The 15,994-nt window shown below is 48.0% G+C and overlaps 7 protein-coding genes across 7 annotated transcripts; 4 read left to right on the top strand and 3 right to left on the bottom strand.

The window, feature by feature from the left end:
• Positions 1–551: 551 nt before the first annotated feature.
• On the top strand, positions 552–1,633 carry PpBr36_10364 (uncharacterized protein; the record flags this gene model as incomplete). The annotated part of the gene is made up of 2 exons (XM_029897476.1): positions 552–613; positions 676–1,633. 2 exons carry the CDS (start codon positions 552–554, stop codon positions 1,631–1,633), a joined length of 1,020 nt encoding a protein of 339 aa, XP_029744191.1.
• A 2,562-nt stretch (positions 1,634–4,195) lies between these two features.
• Positions 4,196–5,128, bottom strand: PpBr36_10363 (uncharacterized protein; the record flags this gene model as incomplete). Its single annotated transcript, XM_029897475.1, has 1 exon — positions 4,196–5,128. One exon carries the CDS (start codon positions 5,126–5,128, stop codon positions 4,196–4,198), a length of 933 nt encoding a protein of 310 aa, XP_029744194.1.
• A 1,910-nt stretch (positions 5,129–7,038) lies between these two features.
• Positions 7,039–8,980, bottom strand: PpBr36_10362 (uncharacterized protein; the record flags this gene model as incomplete). The annotated part of the gene is made up of 4 exons (XM_029897474.1): positions 7,039–8,302; positions 8,375–8,387; positions 8,458–8,772; positions 8,836–8,980. 4 exons carry the CDS (start codon positions 8,978–8,980, stop codon positions 7,039–7,041), a joined length of 1,737 nt encoding a protein of 578 aa, XP_029744193.1.
• A 322-nt stretch (positions 8,981–9,302) lies between these two features.
• On the top strand, positions 9,303–12,360 carry PpBr36_10361 (uncharacterized protein; the record flags this gene model as incomplete). The annotated part of the gene is made up of 4 exons (XM_029897473.1): positions 9,303–9,371; positions 9,861–11,483; positions 11,681–11,854; positions 12,175–12,360. The coding sequence occupies 4 exons, from the start codon at positions 9,303–9,305 to the stop codon at positions 12,358–12,360; spliced, it is 2,052 nt and encodes a 683-aa protein (XP_029744196.1).
• On the bottom strand, positions 12,269–12,681 carry PpBr36_10360 (uncharacterized protein; the record flags this gene model as incomplete). Its single annotated transcript, XM_029897472.1, has 2 exons — positions 12,269–12,562; positions 12,640–12,681. The coding sequence occupies 2 exons, from the start codon at positions 12,679–12,681 to the stop codon at positions 12,269–12,271; spliced, it is 336 nt and encodes a 111-aa protein (XP_029744195.1).
• Positions 12,682–13,241: 560 nt separating this feature from the next.
• PpBr36_10359 (uncharacterized protein) lies at positions 13,242–13,661 on the top strand (the record flags this gene model as incomplete). The annotated part of the gene is made up of 2 exons (XM_029897471.1): positions 13,242–13,438; positions 13,604–13,661. 2 exons carry the CDS (start codon positions 13,242–13,244, stop codon positions 13,659–13,661), a joined length of 255 nt encoding a protein of 84 aa, XP_029744333.1.
• A 740-nt stretch (positions 13,662–14,401) lies between these two features.
• PpBr36_10358 (uncharacterized protein) lies at positions 14,402–15,076 on the top strand (the record flags this gene model as incomplete). The annotated part of the gene is made up of 2 exons (XM_029897470.1): positions 14,402–14,696; positions 14,778–15,076. The coding sequence occupies 2 exons, from the start codon at positions 14,402–14,404 to the stop codon at positions 15,074–15,076; spliced, it is 594 nt and encodes a 197-aa protein (XP_029744334.1).
• Between the last annotated feature and the right edge of the window lie 918 nt (positions 15,077–15,994).

The raw sequence follows: 15,994 nt of genomic DNA, 5'->3' as shown, positions 1-15,994 counted from the left end.
TTGCAATACACGATTTCAAGAGGAGCACAAATGTCTGCGGGGCACAGGTCCAAGGTTGCAGCCAGGGATGTGGATGGAGGTCGGAGAGGCGGTGGGATCTCCAAGGTTGCATTGAGGACGGAAATGCGTTCAGGTAGACTTGGAGGTTCCAATGAATCTTTGTTTAAATCATTCCAATCCCAAGTTGGAAAAGTGTTCTCTTGGCACAAATATCTGAGCAGCTCGGAAGGACAGATAACCAGCCATCACTATGCCACAACAAAACTTCAGAAAAATGACAAATCGATAGAGGCCTGCTCCTTCACACCATCATAAGGTACGACCTAGAACCATCAAGGAGCCCGTGCAATGACTGATAGGTTTTGTTTGTTTAGCATTGATCCAAGGGCATGGGGGAGTGGAGCTTTGGAACGCGGGGGTTGCATGGTGGGCCCGCTGGCGTCTACTACTTCCTGCGGGTGAGAGTCTTCGACAGTGTCATAAGGCTTCAGGTCCAATCATCGCGATTCCACTCGACCAAACCAAATCAGACAACACACCATCATTTGACAATGTCGCAGAGGCATTTCTCTGAGCTCTTAACACCATGGTCTATAGCATTCTGCATGCTGTGGTGTGTGCCTTGTCTCTTTCCGCATCTACGGTCCAACCAATTCACTGACCTTTCACTCTCAGGCTGCATAAATACATTAAACTTATTGTCTACTGCTATACTCACTGGACTTACAAGTCCAAGTCGATTCCAATAAAGCCCTCCTACACCGCAGATGATGTCACGGTTGTGGTTCCCACGATCCACGACAACTTGGACGAGCTTCGGCCCTCGCTTGAAAGCATTCTGGCCACACGGCCGCACCGACTGATCATTGTCACAACCGCCGACAAGTTTAAAGATCTGCAAGAGGTTAGAGAACGTCTCTCCAGCTCCAAAATCTGCATTCTCTGCACTCAGTACGCCAACAAACGTATCCAGGTGTGCGAGGCCCTACCCGAAATCACGACTCGCATCACCGTCATAGCCGATGACGATGTGACCTGGCCATCGACCATAATGCCGTGGATTCTGGCCCCATTTAAAAATACCAAGATTCGAGGCGTCAGCACATGCCAGCGGGTAAAAAGGGTTAGGGAGGGAGGTCTTGCGCTCAGGGTATGGAATTGGTTGGGCGCTGCCTACATCGAGAGACGCAACTTTGAAATTTGTGCAACACACACCATGGACGGCGGTACTTCTTGCATGTCAGGTCGGACTGGCGCCTACCGATCTGAAATCCTCCAGGACTACGAATTCCGAGAAGGATCCATGAAGGAGGAGTGGTGTGGTAAGACCCTCAAGGCCGACGATGACAACTTTTTGAGCCGTTGGCTCGTTAGTCACCAGTGGAAAACTTGGATTCAGTACGAGCCGGAATGTGAGGTTGAAACCACGCTTGAAAACAACACAAAGTTTCTCTACCAATGTCTGAGGTGGGCCAGGAGCAACTGGCGTAGCAACTGGACCAGTCTACCTGTATTTCTTTCCGCTTTTTATTGTGATTGGCTTTCCATAGACGATGGCAAACACTTAACTACTGTTGCGAGGCGTGTTCGCGAGTGTGACAAGAAGACACACAGGACCACAGCATGCAGATGAGCAAGATCGGGTATTGTATTTGTCAATCATTCAATCCTGGCATTTGCAGTCCTAAAGACATACGGGGATGAGCCGAAGAAAGAAATCGGCCTAATTAATTAATTGCGGCCGTATCTTCTCCATTACATGGAGAAAGCCTTTCTGTCTCTTTGACATGAAACTTACTCACAAATACACGTTTTGGCTGTCTTTGCTTCCGGTGGTACTTTGAGTGCGAGGGAGGTCATCATTTTCGGTTGGCGATAGAAAGTCTTTCCAGGAGGCGAGAAAGACGTGTCCCCGCCCTGTTCCACAGGTATCGCCCGAAAAGATTGATCATCCATGCGCAAAAACAAAGGGGATCTGCTGTTGAGTTTACAATCGCCGTAAAAATGTCATGATTCGCATAATTGTACAACAAAGGCCTAGTTTCCGGTTGGCAGACGTGTTGATGTGTCTGCTGCATTAATGGTCGCGCTACCACATCGCCCCCTGCTGCGGGCCAGCCAACGCGCTCGTATAGCTAATCTGCAGAGCTGCTCAAGGGGGAGGCGTGGGTGTGGTGATAAAAAAAGACTGATTGGAGGAACCGTCAAGTCGCCTCCCCCTATGTGCTTGCTCCCTAGGCGTACCTCGACACGCTTGCGATGGGAGATGGCTCCCTTTCTGATTGGCGATATCACGGAAGGACACTTTCCAGAATGCAAAGAGCCGATAGCAGCTGCCTTACAGTCACATTCCGTAAACAAACCGGCCAATTAGGCACTGTTTTACTGGTATGCTCTGTTTTACTTCTTGCGTCAAAACAATGATGGTGACTGAGCTTCGTTACGGATCTATATGCCTGTGAGGTGATAATTAGGCTGTGGATCTCTCGGATCAAGGCTTGGGTCTACTGAAGATGCAATAGCCCAGCTCCGGCACGCCAGTGCTCCATACCGAGAACCACAGCAGCGCAACTCCGTCAAAAAAGCTATGCCTTGCTTACAAAAGCTGACACTGCCGGAATTAATCATGCTGTCAAGCACAGTTAGGGTAACTTCAGAACCTATCATGGGCGGTGGCGCTTGCGGGGGTTGCAGGTGATCTTCAAGTTTAGATTTGATTTGGTTTCGTTTCTCGTCGCGCGATGGAGAATAATGACCGCGATGGCTGCGATCATTGACCTCGTAATGGTTTCTTTCGTGTTTCTCCTTTTACTTCCTTTCAAAACCTCCGGCGCGTATTTTTTTGCAGTTCTTCTTACACGTATCCGGCACGAACTAATCCACCAGCAGCACCTCGCATCCACCCACGCCCCTCGATGCAGCCTCAAAGACCGATCACATCCCAGGGCTTCACACCTTTATTTCTCCAACAGAGTGAGCGCCTCAAAAAAGAGCCCTATAGTACTGCAGACAATCGCGAGCAGGTCACACACGGGCGTGGTCGCCCTTCTGGTCCAGTATACGGAGCAAGAGTATCAAATCAGCAAAATAAAAAGAAATTACGCGCTATCGGTAATAACGATCAGCGGGTAGAGACTACCAAAACACGCAAGGGTCGATCAGTGAGACGACCGATAAGGCTTGGATTTGAAGATACCCTAATAAAACCGACCGTCCAAAAATAGACCCTCAGGCAACTTGCTATGTCTTCGATACTACAAAAAGATCACGGCGATGGGCAAAAAAGTCCCTTTCACCTCCCCCCTTTCTCTCCTACCCAAGACTGGCATTGAAGCCATACCAGAGGCGGTGATCTGAGGTTTTCGAGGGGAGGAAGAGAACCACAACGGTAGTTGAGGAACAAGGCCCCTGGCTCATCGGTGACATTTGCACATTGTCGTGGTTTTAGGCTCATAGCAACTCCCAGTGTTATTTAATGTGAACTATCAGCCGAATGTAATTCCTCATGACCTTGCACGCATTGCATTTGGCTGCCTTGCGGGACAGAACGACAGTCTCTTTGCCATGCTTCGCCATTCTTCCCTCAGCCAGGACGAACAAGCCCATATGTACACCACCAAGGAGGTCCATTCCAGGCAGCCAGTCATAACCCGCTCTTATTTGCACATTTTCCCCCACCACTCCGACACTCACAGTTTCCTAGTAAAAGAAAAGGACAATTCAAATTAACCGTTAGCAGCAGCAAGGGCATCGAGCTACACCGCACACTGCTACGCAGAGGAATATGCTGCACGTCCCATATAGCCATTGTCGCTACGGGTGAAACCTTGGGACGTGGACGTAGTCACTCTTCGTATTAGCCAGCTGGAACGCATTCATATTCTGCAAAGTGACTACATTTACGCCCCAGACTCTAAAAACCTTCATAATATTTTCAGCCATACATCACTTGAGCACCAATGATCACATTTTACAACCAAAAGCTGCCGTAGAAAAGAATATCAAAATCCTTTGAAATACCCCTGGAACAGTACACGAAAGCCAACAGGCTGGAGTTATAAATTTCTAGAGTGACCTTAACGACACGTACAGAGGCGTTATTCCAATAATCGCGCTACCGGATGTCGCCCCCTGCCGCGGGCCAGCGCGCTGTATCGACAAGCAAGCTCCTCCTCCAGTTTCTCCTCTTTACATGCTATTTCCTTTCCTTCCTTAACCTCTTGCTTTGTGTCCCATCCTCACCTCCCTCGATACCTGCAAACCCACGTTTCACCGACTTCCTGGAGGCGGCAGGGGTTGGGATCTTCCGAATTGGTTCCACTCCCCCGTTGAGCTTCTGGGTGTTGTTTGCAAAGTCCATGTCCAGTTTGACTAGTTCCGAAAAAGAGTCCCCCCAGCGTTCGGGAGAATTTTGGGACTGGCAGTTTGCCTGGGGCATGTCTACTTTCTCGTTTATCTCTTCGTAATCATCATCGCTCCCGTCATCGTCGTTATCGTATTCGTCGTCATCTGTATATTCATCTTCGTCCTCCTCATCCTCCTCCTCCTCGCTGTCGGACTCTTCTTCCTTCTCGTTATTTTCAAACCCGACAACTTTGGCGTTTTCGGACTCCGACAAGGCAAGGGCCTCTGCGTATAGCTCATTGCTAGGCTGCATAACCTGCGTTTGCAGCTCCGTTGCATTTGCGAAAATATCGTTGTGCGCGTAGAACGGTTCCAAGTTTGCGGGGTATGTCTTAAGCCGCGGGACTATAAACGTCTGTGGTCCCAAAGATCCAATATTTATCCGACTGGGAATGGTGTCTGCGCAGAAAATAAACGCTTTTTGGATATCTGGATTCGAGCTGCAAATACCCGAGCTGTCGAACACAGCTTTTTCGTCAATGACAGCATCCCAGATTTGAAGAATGGCCATCAAGTTTTGCTTGACCGTAGTGTAAAAACTGCGTCCGAGTTCGAGACGTTGACGGAAAACATTTGTAAAGTTAAAATTGTTGGCTAGTTCGCCTGCGAGGGCAATTTCCTGCGGGGACAGTATACGTGGTGCGTTAGGGTTGCTGGTTTGGACATAATGCTGATATTTCACCCAACTGGCGAACAAAGTCATGTCGTGGTGTGATGAGTTCATGATAGGTTGAGGAAAGTTTATATCGGAAATAAGGATGTTTAAACTGGAAATCGGATTTATTTTCAAATAAACCACCCAATTGAATATTAAATAGTATTTATATGCTAGTATTTGCTTAATTTTATTTAAATAGCGACCACAGTCCTGGCTAAAGGAAAACATGAAATCCTATCGAATAGACCAAGTGGTGTTGGGGAAGGTAGCTTCGACAGACCGCCAAGTGCCCCCGACCAGCGTACCGGCGGAGGCGTATACCTGGAGCCGGGACCCGCTGCCTGCGATGAGTTCCGCTAAAAAATGTCCCGAAACCTGGCAGCTTTGCAAATTCACCATTTTCAACATCGGAAAATACACCCCACCCTTAAATTGTAATTGGGATTGGTCGTCTGTCATTTTCAACGACAAAGACTTCAACATAGGAAAAAGCTTTAAAAAAGCCCTGATATGTTGGGGATTTTCCGAGCTTAAGGAACCGATAACCAAAATTGATGTAGCGGGTAGAGGAACGCAATGTTGGATATTTCCAGTAAATTTGCCGTTTATTTGCAGTGTGGCTGTTCCGCCCCGTTGTGCCAACGCCCTGAAGGCAGTTTTCACGGTGGCGTCTACGGCGTCTGCAAAATGTGGCTGCAACCAAATACTGCTTATTAAACGGGTGTATCTTGTATTTTTTTCTCGCCTCAACTTTTTAATATGTTCGATGGTAATGCAATTCAGTGCTGGCAGCGCGGTGAAAATATCTCTAAAGCCCTCCACCGTAGGCCGTGACATGCCAACACTAATGTACGTGCAATATGCGTTTTCGACGGCAGGGTCGTCCCAGCAGAGTGCGCCTTTGCGTTCTCCGCCAGACAAAAGTGGATGGGTTGCCCATTGGTTACGTTGGCATTTCGGCCAAATTGCGTGGTATATTTTCAGCGTTTTCACGTTGTTGGCGATTGCAGTGTTAGTTAAAAAAATCTTTAATTTTTTTACGCAATCAACTGTGGCAAGAACCCCTATTGTGTGGGCAAATACAGGGATGGTAAGGTTTGTTAGCCATGAGGAAGTTAGACGCAAGTTCTGCAGGGTACCCAGTGGTAAAAAAGTGGCAATCTTGACAACAAGTTCCGGGGGAAGTCGATCCATAGCGTCAAAGATTTGCAATTGAACTCGGTGCAAATCCAAACAACCCATGTTGGATGGATTGTTGGCGGATTTATTGATATTTCCAAATTCGGCAGTTCTTTGGTTGCCAGGATCCAGGATCATAATCCTTTTCGTAATTCGGCCTGTTCCAGGGCCTGGGCAACAAAGGTGAATGACCTGCTCACATTAGTATTGGCTCAAAAGCGGGGAAATCACCCATCGGTTATGCTGAAGAAGCGGAGATAAACCCGACAGTCTGGTATCACATTATGTAATGTAACGTGTTGAAACCAGACAACCTGGTAGATTTTCCCCTCCAATATAATTGGTCAAGCTTTTATCATGCTTCCGAAGAAGACCTCCCCATATTGTTGTTCCGCAATGTCACTCAAAAATTAAAACAGCTGTGCGACAAAACTATTGCCGTCGGTACAGCACTGAACAAAGTTGGTTATGGTTGGGCTTGTCCTGACGTTTTGCTTGCATCAACAAAGTATCGGAACATAAAGAAATATGTTGCTGCCTCAGCCACAGCATAGAAGCCTCCTTCAAAGCGTATACTGACTTGTTGTTCCCGCTGCATCCTGAGAGTTCAGTTGTAAAACTTATGGCTAGGCGCGCATTGCTGTTTGGTGAAAACTCAAGGTGACCAGCTATTTACTCATGACGTACTGCAGAAGAACAAAGAAAAAGACGGACGCAAGCAAGTGCCATCCAAAATATCCAATCATCTCACGCAACCCTACCATTAAAGCGGTATTGCGATAGCAGCATCTGACCATTCAAGTCCGACAGTGCTTCCCCTCAGAACTGACGTTTGTTGATAGTATGAGCGGTATGTATCCGTGCGGCACTGCCTCGGGTGCCAGTATAGCTGTCAGGGGCGTCTGCACCTCCATTTGAGGCACGCTGTCGGCCTCCTGCGAGTGCTCCACTGTAGGCACGTTTTCGAGCGCTGGAGCTGGCGATATCAACTGACATGCGGATGGCAAAACTGGCTCCTCTGGCGAGTACAAAGTCGTTGCACTGAGCACATGAACTTCTGCATGGCCTGCAGCGAGGTACTCTTGGCCGGGAAACTGGCCACTCGGTGGAGGTGTGATGAGATCGCGTGGCAGTGCTATCATTGGCCGGGCGCTATTGTCCGAGTAGTGTAGGTTGTTGGCCGGTGCTGGTGACGTCCCCGTCAATATTCTCAGTCGCGGCCGAGCGGGTGTTAAAGTGGGACTGTCAGCGCGTGTCATCTCGATCAGCCCACTTGGAGCCATTTCCGCTATACCGAAGCTAATCGCGCAGTTGGCTGTTTTCTCCTTAGTTGGGTTCACATGTAGCTCCGTCGGTTTGCTAGGATCCACCAAGACAGTAGCCAGGGTGGCTTCTTGGGCCAGAGGAAAAGGCAGCGGTTGACTGTGGACAGTGAAACTTCCCTCCCTGACTGCTTCTTTGGACTTTTCGGGCACGCACGCAGACAGTGGGCAATCGACCGGTAACAAATGCACGGGCGCTGAGGGCCGAGAGCAAATGGGGTCTGTGGCTCTACTCAGTTCCACCAATCTGTCCAGCTCATCGTAGTCAGGCAAAGGCAAATCGTGGGCCTTGACCCCGGCGTTGGTCGTGACGCCATCCCACTCGCCCTCGGCGGTATCCCTGCCTGGACGACTGACCAGCCTCGCAAAAGGTACGTTATCCGTGTCAACAACGAGGAGATGCTTGGTGCCCCTGCCGAGGACTCCATAAACTTTGACCTCACCGTTCTGAATGCCCATAACAGCACTAGTGCCGGCGTACAATGCTTCTCGTTCAATACCGCAGCGGTTGGCAAATATGAGAATGATTTCGGCATCTCTCTCGGCGCGGATCAGAGGCTCCATACGTTTGGCCCAGTATTCGAGTGTTTCCATGTCGGGCTCATAGGGTTTGCTGCAAAAGGCGGCGCGGTCCTCAAGCGTGCTCCATGCCATGGAGATGATGACGACATTGGCTTGCGATTCAAGGATGTGGAATGCAAACTCGAACTGGTGCCAAGGTCTTTCGAACTTGTAGGGACTGTTATCATTTTGTCAACGAGGCCCCCAGGTTTCACTGGTTTGATTTGGGTAATGAAGATGGAGATCTTACTTGATGTCCATGCCTATAGAAGAATGATTGGTTAGTAAGTGCAACCAGCGGTGAACTCCATGCGAGTGGAACTGCCTACTTACAGATCCCCAGGGCCGTTTGCCCGATGCCATCCACTTCACCTTGGAAAAAACCGCCAGTCCCCTCCTTACACCATGTCTCGTCTTTGTAGTAAAGGTGCTGCTTTCTGTAGTTTGCCAAGGTCTCGCCATCCTCATTGACAAGGAGCAATGAGTTGAAATGTACAGGACCACTCCAATCTGTGCTGGTCTCCGGGTAACCCACAGCAACCTTGCAGTTGTACTTGAGTGCCGTAGTCCTAGCCCAGAGTGCCGATATCCCTGAGCCTTTCGGCTCAAGGTAAGGCTGGATCTCCTCTAGTGATTCGAAGTTATAACCTGGAACGAGTTTGTATTAGCTCGCTAGTGCAATTTTCCGCGCAAGTAGATGGACTTTCGCACCAGTAAAGGCCATCTCGGGAAGAACCAGCAGGTCAAGACTTTCGAGTTCATCTCGATCCGCGCGGTTTAAAACAGAATCGGCACGATTGAGGTTGTTATCGATATCGCCGACCTCTGGCGCAAATTGAAGACAGCCAATCCTCATCCTAAAACTGATTATTATTGAGGAGATGCGCAAAACGGCTGAAAAGCAGATGGGGTTGGCAAAATTTGTCCAAAAGATTTGGGCACGTCTTTGACTTTAAATATCGGGCGGTTGATATGGTATTGGGTTTTCAAATTCCCAAAAGATATTGTCAACGACCCGTCCTCAGGACTCGAGGGATGCAACAAGGAAAACAAGGGAAGCGGAAAACCTAATCAGGTAGGTCCCGTTCCAAAAAGGAGAATTGGCAATATCGCGGTGCGGAGGTTTGTGATGCTAAAAATATCTAGCGTAGCGCATCTTTAGCATGAGAGCATTCAAAATGTTTAAAATAGTAAACGAATCTGCCACCTTACAATGTGAAAAAGACGGCCGTGGGATATGTGATGTTGTGGGTGTCCATCGCACCCAACTAAATATAGCAACTTCTCTACTAAGGTTTGTTCTCCGCGTAAGGACACCCAGCTGATAGACAACGTGCGAGCACTAAGGCCAACACACTCAAAACCTGCTATATTTAGGTGGCTGATAATTTGCGGTAAGATTTCTGTTTTGGGTAACGGGGCCCTTTGTGTACAGAAAGAGCGTAAATTCATCACAAAAAATACATTGCATATTGAGTCAAACCAAAAGTGATCACGTAGGGCTAAATTAACTGACGATCTGCAAAACCAACAAAGAAAAGGTATGTGGCCACGGCAAGGCCTCCCAATATCCGAGTGCAAGGCCGTCTCCTTAATCCATACCCTAAAATCATTGAACTTTCAACGTGGGTGCGAGACAAAAGCTCCCTGCTTTCCAAATCTGGAAGCCCATTAGCTTCAATTTTGAATCCTTTTGCCTTGGCGCCTTTCACATCTTTTCTACGATGCCCATTCAGTATCTAGTATGGGAGCTCGTGTCTCACATTGCTCAGGAACTTAATCCGCAGGACTTATTCAACTTTTCTCTATCGTGTCGAACCCTGCAATGGCTCATCCGGGACGACCACATCTGCGCAATGGTTCTAGAAGTAAGCTGCAGCCTTAAGCCAACACGACTATCTCACGCACACGCTCCACCGATGTCTGATATACTTTCTCCACCAAAGGAGTCGAGACATTCGGGTGTGTTCCGGAGTCTGACGCTGACAGTATTCACATGGAAGTCGACTGCCCCGTTTGCCCCAGAGACCAAGGCGGCTCATAAAAGCAAAAATTATGCCAAAGCGTTACGGTTAATTGTGAAGCGTTCAACCGCGATTTTGTCTGCATCATCGTACCTGGCTGCGCTCGTTGCCGAAGCAGAATCCTTCCTTTATTCAAACGGAGTTGTTTGCTACTTTAGCAACGGTTTACTAAGAATACGCGATCTGCACAACTCGGCACTTGAAGATACTATCAATGTTGGAAAGCTCCTGAAGGGAGACGACGGCCTTTCCAGGACCATCAAGGATGAACATGACTTTAAGCTGCGCATCTTGAATTACGCTGATGGCTTCGTTTCTTGCTATCTCAACCCCGGGAATCGATCATTCCCCAGGCTTCTGGTCATCAGCCGTTCCCACGGCAGCTTGTTCAGCCATATACTTGCATCGTCTCGGAAGATATTCGTACGAAACAACGATAGATACCTTTATTATGGCACTCATAGTGCCATCGCAAGGGACGGAAGCCAGCGCTGGGTACTTCGAGGCTGTAGTCTCCTGAATGGTATATGGCACAACAATTTGACACATCTTCCTGACAGGATTGGGTCCGATATTGGCGCCAACATCTGCTTCGAGATCATCGACGGCTACTTTTACGCCCTGGGAAGTCAGAGACACTCTCTCCATGACTCATATATTTGCGTCCGGTTTCGCATTGATCAGGCTGAAAATATGGAGGAGTGGCAGGAATTTCATTCTGGGGGCCTTGCAAATATTCAACGGAGTCTCATCACACAAGATGAGCGCACTGGGGTGCTGACCATCGTCGATGGTGGTATTGAGTCGGGGGAAGGGGCCAGTGCCAGAAAGAGGACATATTACAGAAGAAGACTCCAGTTTCCTGGCAATGGCGACAAATCAGCCTTGTCTTCCACAGGTCCACTAACAATTCCTGGATATGAAGGGCCCAGCAGGCCTGCACATGCCTCAGACCACAACGCTGCCAGTCTACGTTTATTAACTCCGAGCGACACACTCCTAATGTGCTACTCAGACCGTCCTTTCCCAAGCCAAAGAATAAGACTGAGGGTCAATTTAACCCATTTTACTGCGCCCGACACAGCTAACCCTGAAAGCCCAACTCCGGATGAGCGCGTCGAAAGGCAATGCATGTCGAGAACAAACCTCTGGTCACCCCCAGGTTGGGATAATGACAAAAATGTCAAAGCTCTCAATGATATTCTCAGCCCGCAACTCGAACAAAACTTCATTTGGATGTGGGATGAGGGGTTAAAATGCTACACACAAGCAGGGTTGCTCAACACCGTTCTTGATCCTTCAATACGTTTACAAGGCACTCGAAAATGGGTTAATGTATACTACTGAAGGATTACATCTGGGTCATACAAACCGATAGTCGGGACGATAATGGTGAAGCCGGAAGGGATGGGATGTTAACATGGGCAGGTTTTCTCGGTGAGTGGAGATATATTGCGTGACTATATTCCGTATCTGGCTAGGACTCATTTACCATGTTAATGTTTGTCAATTCATGACTAGCTCGCGCGCAGGCTTTCTTGGAGGTCCTTGGCGAAGATCTCGGGGCAAGTTGTCCGGAATCCAGAATCCAGGATCCAGATCCTTCTGGCAACTCGGCCTACGAGGTCTGGGTGACAGAGGTGATGGCTTTCCATCGGTGTGCTGGGAAAGCGGAGATAAACCCGACAGTTTGGTATCACAATAAAGTATTTGCATAAGAACTGGTAGATTTTTCTCTGCAGTATGATTGGCCAAGCTTTCTTTTTGCTCCACACACCGTGAGAAGCGAGCGTAGGATTACGTTGGTGCTAAACTTTGCAGGGAACAACAGGTACGAAAAGACATGTGATCTATATGCACGTTGTTTTCGGACCACATACGTCAATAATATGAAAAATCTCTCTCATTGTCAAACACAAGCAAATCTCGCATAAATATTCGAAACAAAAGTAAGTAGCCAAAAGAGAGCTAAAGACAGACCCATCGCTACTCAACGTGATTCAGATGATATAACAGTTGTAAATAGCGTTGTAAAGGTCCTAGTTACCGTGACCAAACCTCGCGCGGCATCAGGGACTGCAAGACGAGATGCGGTGCTAACCTGAACAAACCCATTGCCATCAGCGCTGCGGCTCACAGAATTGGACAGAGTGGAGGGTGGGATGGATTGACCCTCGTTGAAGAGCACCGAGGAGGACAGTGTGCCATCTGAGGACGTATTTGTGGTGGTTGTGCTTGTACTTGACGTTGTACTTGACGTTGTACTTGACGTTGTACTTGACGTTGTACTTGACGTTGTACTTGACGTTGTACTTGACGTTGTACTTGACGTTGTACTTGTGTCTATATTTGTGGTCGGGCCAGCTTCCGCAGATAAAGAGACTGGCAATGCCGTGTTGCCATTCCGTGGCCACCTTTGACAAGAAATGGTTCCATCTAGCAATGGGGGAGCTCGGGGGCTAAAAAGGCCCTGCGAAACAATGGCGCGTACACAGGTATGTGCCGCCACCCCGCACGTCCTGTACAGCCCCATTATTAGTGCAACGTAATGTAGAAAGCAGGCAAGGGAGGAAGGGGTCTGACCAGGTCACATATGCATCACCATTCGGCACCCCAATGGGCACCTGGAAACTCGCGTTTTCCGACCCAAAGTGACAGGATCCTGAGCCGTAAAAGTATGTGATTGGTGGAAAGGCAGGGTTTTCAAAGTAAATTGCCGCGCGGCAGTCTTTCCTGGCCGGGGTGTGGTTGCTGTAAACGTGGTTAGCATTGCTGAATTAGTGGCAACAACAAGGGACCTTTGGTGCATGTACATGGTTTGTATTATGGATTTGCCAGCAACGATCTGCAAAGGAGGGTCTGAGATACAGAAGTTAAAAGGGCCTCCGAATGCGCTGCTCAGAGGAACAAAAACAGTCAAAAGAATCGGAAGCAGCATTTCAAGTTCGGTGTGTACAACAAATTCAGAAGTTTGTTTTTCTTGTATTTTTTCTTTACACGAAACGGCGGTATTTTGCCTTTTTGTAACGACGCTGAACCCTGGATCCGGGCTTGCGGTCTCCTGCACTCCTTGAAGCCCTGCAACCAGGCGCCATGGACGACAGTTATGGCTTCATGCTGGACCCAAGCTGGCATGCAAACGCTTGCCTCGATCCCAACTTTCTCGACAACGTGGAAGGGACGCAAGACTCAAGGAGCCATTCTAGCGCTCTTCCAGGGGCAAACTTGGACTTCAACTACGGAGCCTTTATCAACGAGCTGAACAACTGCGAGAAAAAAGATTTGAGAAGGTTTCTAGCGAGCCTAAGCCCCTATTTAAAGGATAAGACTGACAAATGAATAAAAGTCTAGGAATTACTACAATATCCCGACTCGAGAAAACCGAAGATGCAGCAAAACAGAGAGATCAGCAACTGGCCGATAAGCTTGCAAAGATTGACGCTACCAACACACAGATTCTTGCTATGCTTGAAAAACTGGAAATCCAATCTGGTGAGAGTTTTAGTGTTTTAAAAGAAGTTAAGGAGATGATCAAAGCTGTGGGGAGTGGCCTGAGCAAGTTCAACACAATGGTAGTTAAATACTTTAACGGAGAGCATGGGGAAAACCGGCAAAACAGCAAATAATACCGTGTGTTATTTATTGTCCCGTAAGCGTCACAATTAGGTGCAATTCAGTCACAGCTTCCACAAGTCTAGAAGAGAATGACTCGACCTATACTCCGTTGCTTAATGTTTTGTGATTGCAATCATTTGCCTTCGCGACATGATACCAATAAGGTTAAGCATTCAGTGTGATTGCTCTTCCAAAGTCACGCGAGCCTCCTTAGAGAGAAGAGAGGTCGCCAATGGCGTCCGGGTGTAGCACATTGCTGGCGCACTGTGCCACTGGGCACAAAGGCCACAGGTCAAAGCCTTTGTTAGAGCTTGCTGATTGCTCGTCAGTGTCGGCGGTGCTGTGCCACCATTGCTTGCGTCTTAATGTTTCATTCAGGTCTTGCAAACCACGCCACAAAGCCTCTTGATTCCCAATGCTTGCTCTGTGCAAACCAGTCCTTCCCATAATTGCTCCTAATTCTGGTTCTAGGAAATCTCCTAAAAACTGGATCCTGGATCCTTGTTCAGCCGGGCGCCTGGACTCCAAGGACTGCCAATAGTTTAAAGGGTTATACTGCCTCAGCTGCTTTTCTACTGAAAGCTTCGGTTTTGAACTAAACACATTGATTTCTTGGCTTTTGGCCTTCTGCGTGCACAATGTCATCACACGCTCCTGCTGAGGACCTCTTACCTGCTTGGATTTCCCCACTCACCACCCAAGATCTGCATCAGCGACCATTTTCTACTTCAAACTCAAGCCAGTCAAGAGATGAGTGTGAACTTAAGATTTTGGAGATCGCGCGCGGACTCCAAGAGACTAACAAAGACTTTCCGTCGGAAGCAATAACGACATCTCGACTTGAAGAGCGTATTGGCGGCGCTGAAGCTAAAGCTGCCATTGTCGAGGCCAAGACCAAATCGTGGGAAGAAACAGTGTCCCGCCTCAAGGAACGTATAAAACAAGGAGATCAGGACAACATATTATTTAGGGAAAATATTTCTTCCTGGTTAAAACATATAATTCACTCTATAGATTACATCAGGACAGAGAATTCTAGTTCCTCACGGGCTACTCGTGGTCTTTGGAAAGAACTCACGAGCTTCCACGTGGAACACAGCGCCCTCAGGCGACAAATAAGCAGCCTAGAGGCTCGCCTTCATATCCTCGAGGAGACTTGCGGCGACAACCGTCTTTCGGCCAAAAAGGATTACACACAAACTACGCCCAGAAAGAACGGAGGTGTTGATTTGTCTGCCAATCAGCCCGACCCACAGCCTCGGCCACTTGCTGGGAGTACAATGGCTTCTGGCAAAAGCGGCAGACAGCTATAACAAATAAGCGTATTAGCGACGCACCTGGAAACCAAGCTTGATGCCGAGGTTTTATGGTTGGGTTTAAGTCCTTACTTCTTTTTTCACAGCAGTCTTTTGGTCAGTAACCTCCATCCGCTGAATATGTCATTTGTATTCTGGAAAGTCCTTTTCGTCCTGACTTTTGGCTTTTTCGAGTCCTGTTGCCTCAACCATTAAATTTTTGAGTTAATACAAGTTCGCGGATCATGAACTCCGTGCACAAGGTATAGAAATTTAATATGAGTCTTAACAACGCTTGCAGAAGCTGGGTACTACTCTCAGGTTGGGCGTTGGGTGCAAGATGTTCCAGGTGTTTTGATAGATAAATCAAGGTCAGCACTAGAGCCCGCTAAACCTAGCAGCGCGCGTGAAACCTACACAACGCTACAAAGTTAAATATATTATTGTCCTAACTAGTAAAATCGAATGTACGTCGCAAGCTATCTGAACACGATAGCAACCAAGGGTCAAACAATAGAGACATGGGAATTGGGACAGACATTGTTATTCAAGAATGGTTCGAGTGTAGGTCCTATGCCTTGCGGGAAAAAATAAACAAAATGCCTGACAGGATAGTCATTGCTAAAGCAATACCCAGACACCACTCCAGATTTCCTCTTGTAGCCTCGGAAATACCCAGGGCTTCAAACAAAAAGGAATACCAATTGCCGCCATCGCAGCAGCTACCAGAGGAACCGCAGCAAGGAGGAACAAGATTGTTTCGATCAAAACTCGCAGAACTGGCATCGTTCGCAGGATAACACAGCCGAGAAGAAATGGGACGATAAGGACAATACTTAAAGCCAGGATTCCAGCCAGAGAAATTTCGATGAAAGCACTAGTGTTACTTAAATGGCTCAAAACGGGTCCATCTTCTGCAACATTGAGAACGGCACT

The sequence above is a fragment of the Pyricularia pennisetigena genome, assembly GCF_004337985.1.
Source record: "Pyricularia pennisetigena strain Br36 chromosome 4 map unlocalized Pyricularia_pennisetigena_Br36_Scf_9, whole genome shotgun sequence".
Lineage (NCBI taxonomy): Eukaryota > Fungi > Ascomycota > Sordariomycetes > Magnaporthales > Pyriculariaceae > Pyricularia > Pyricularia pennisetigena.
This window is presented reverse-complemented; position numbering and strand designations above follow the sequence as displayed.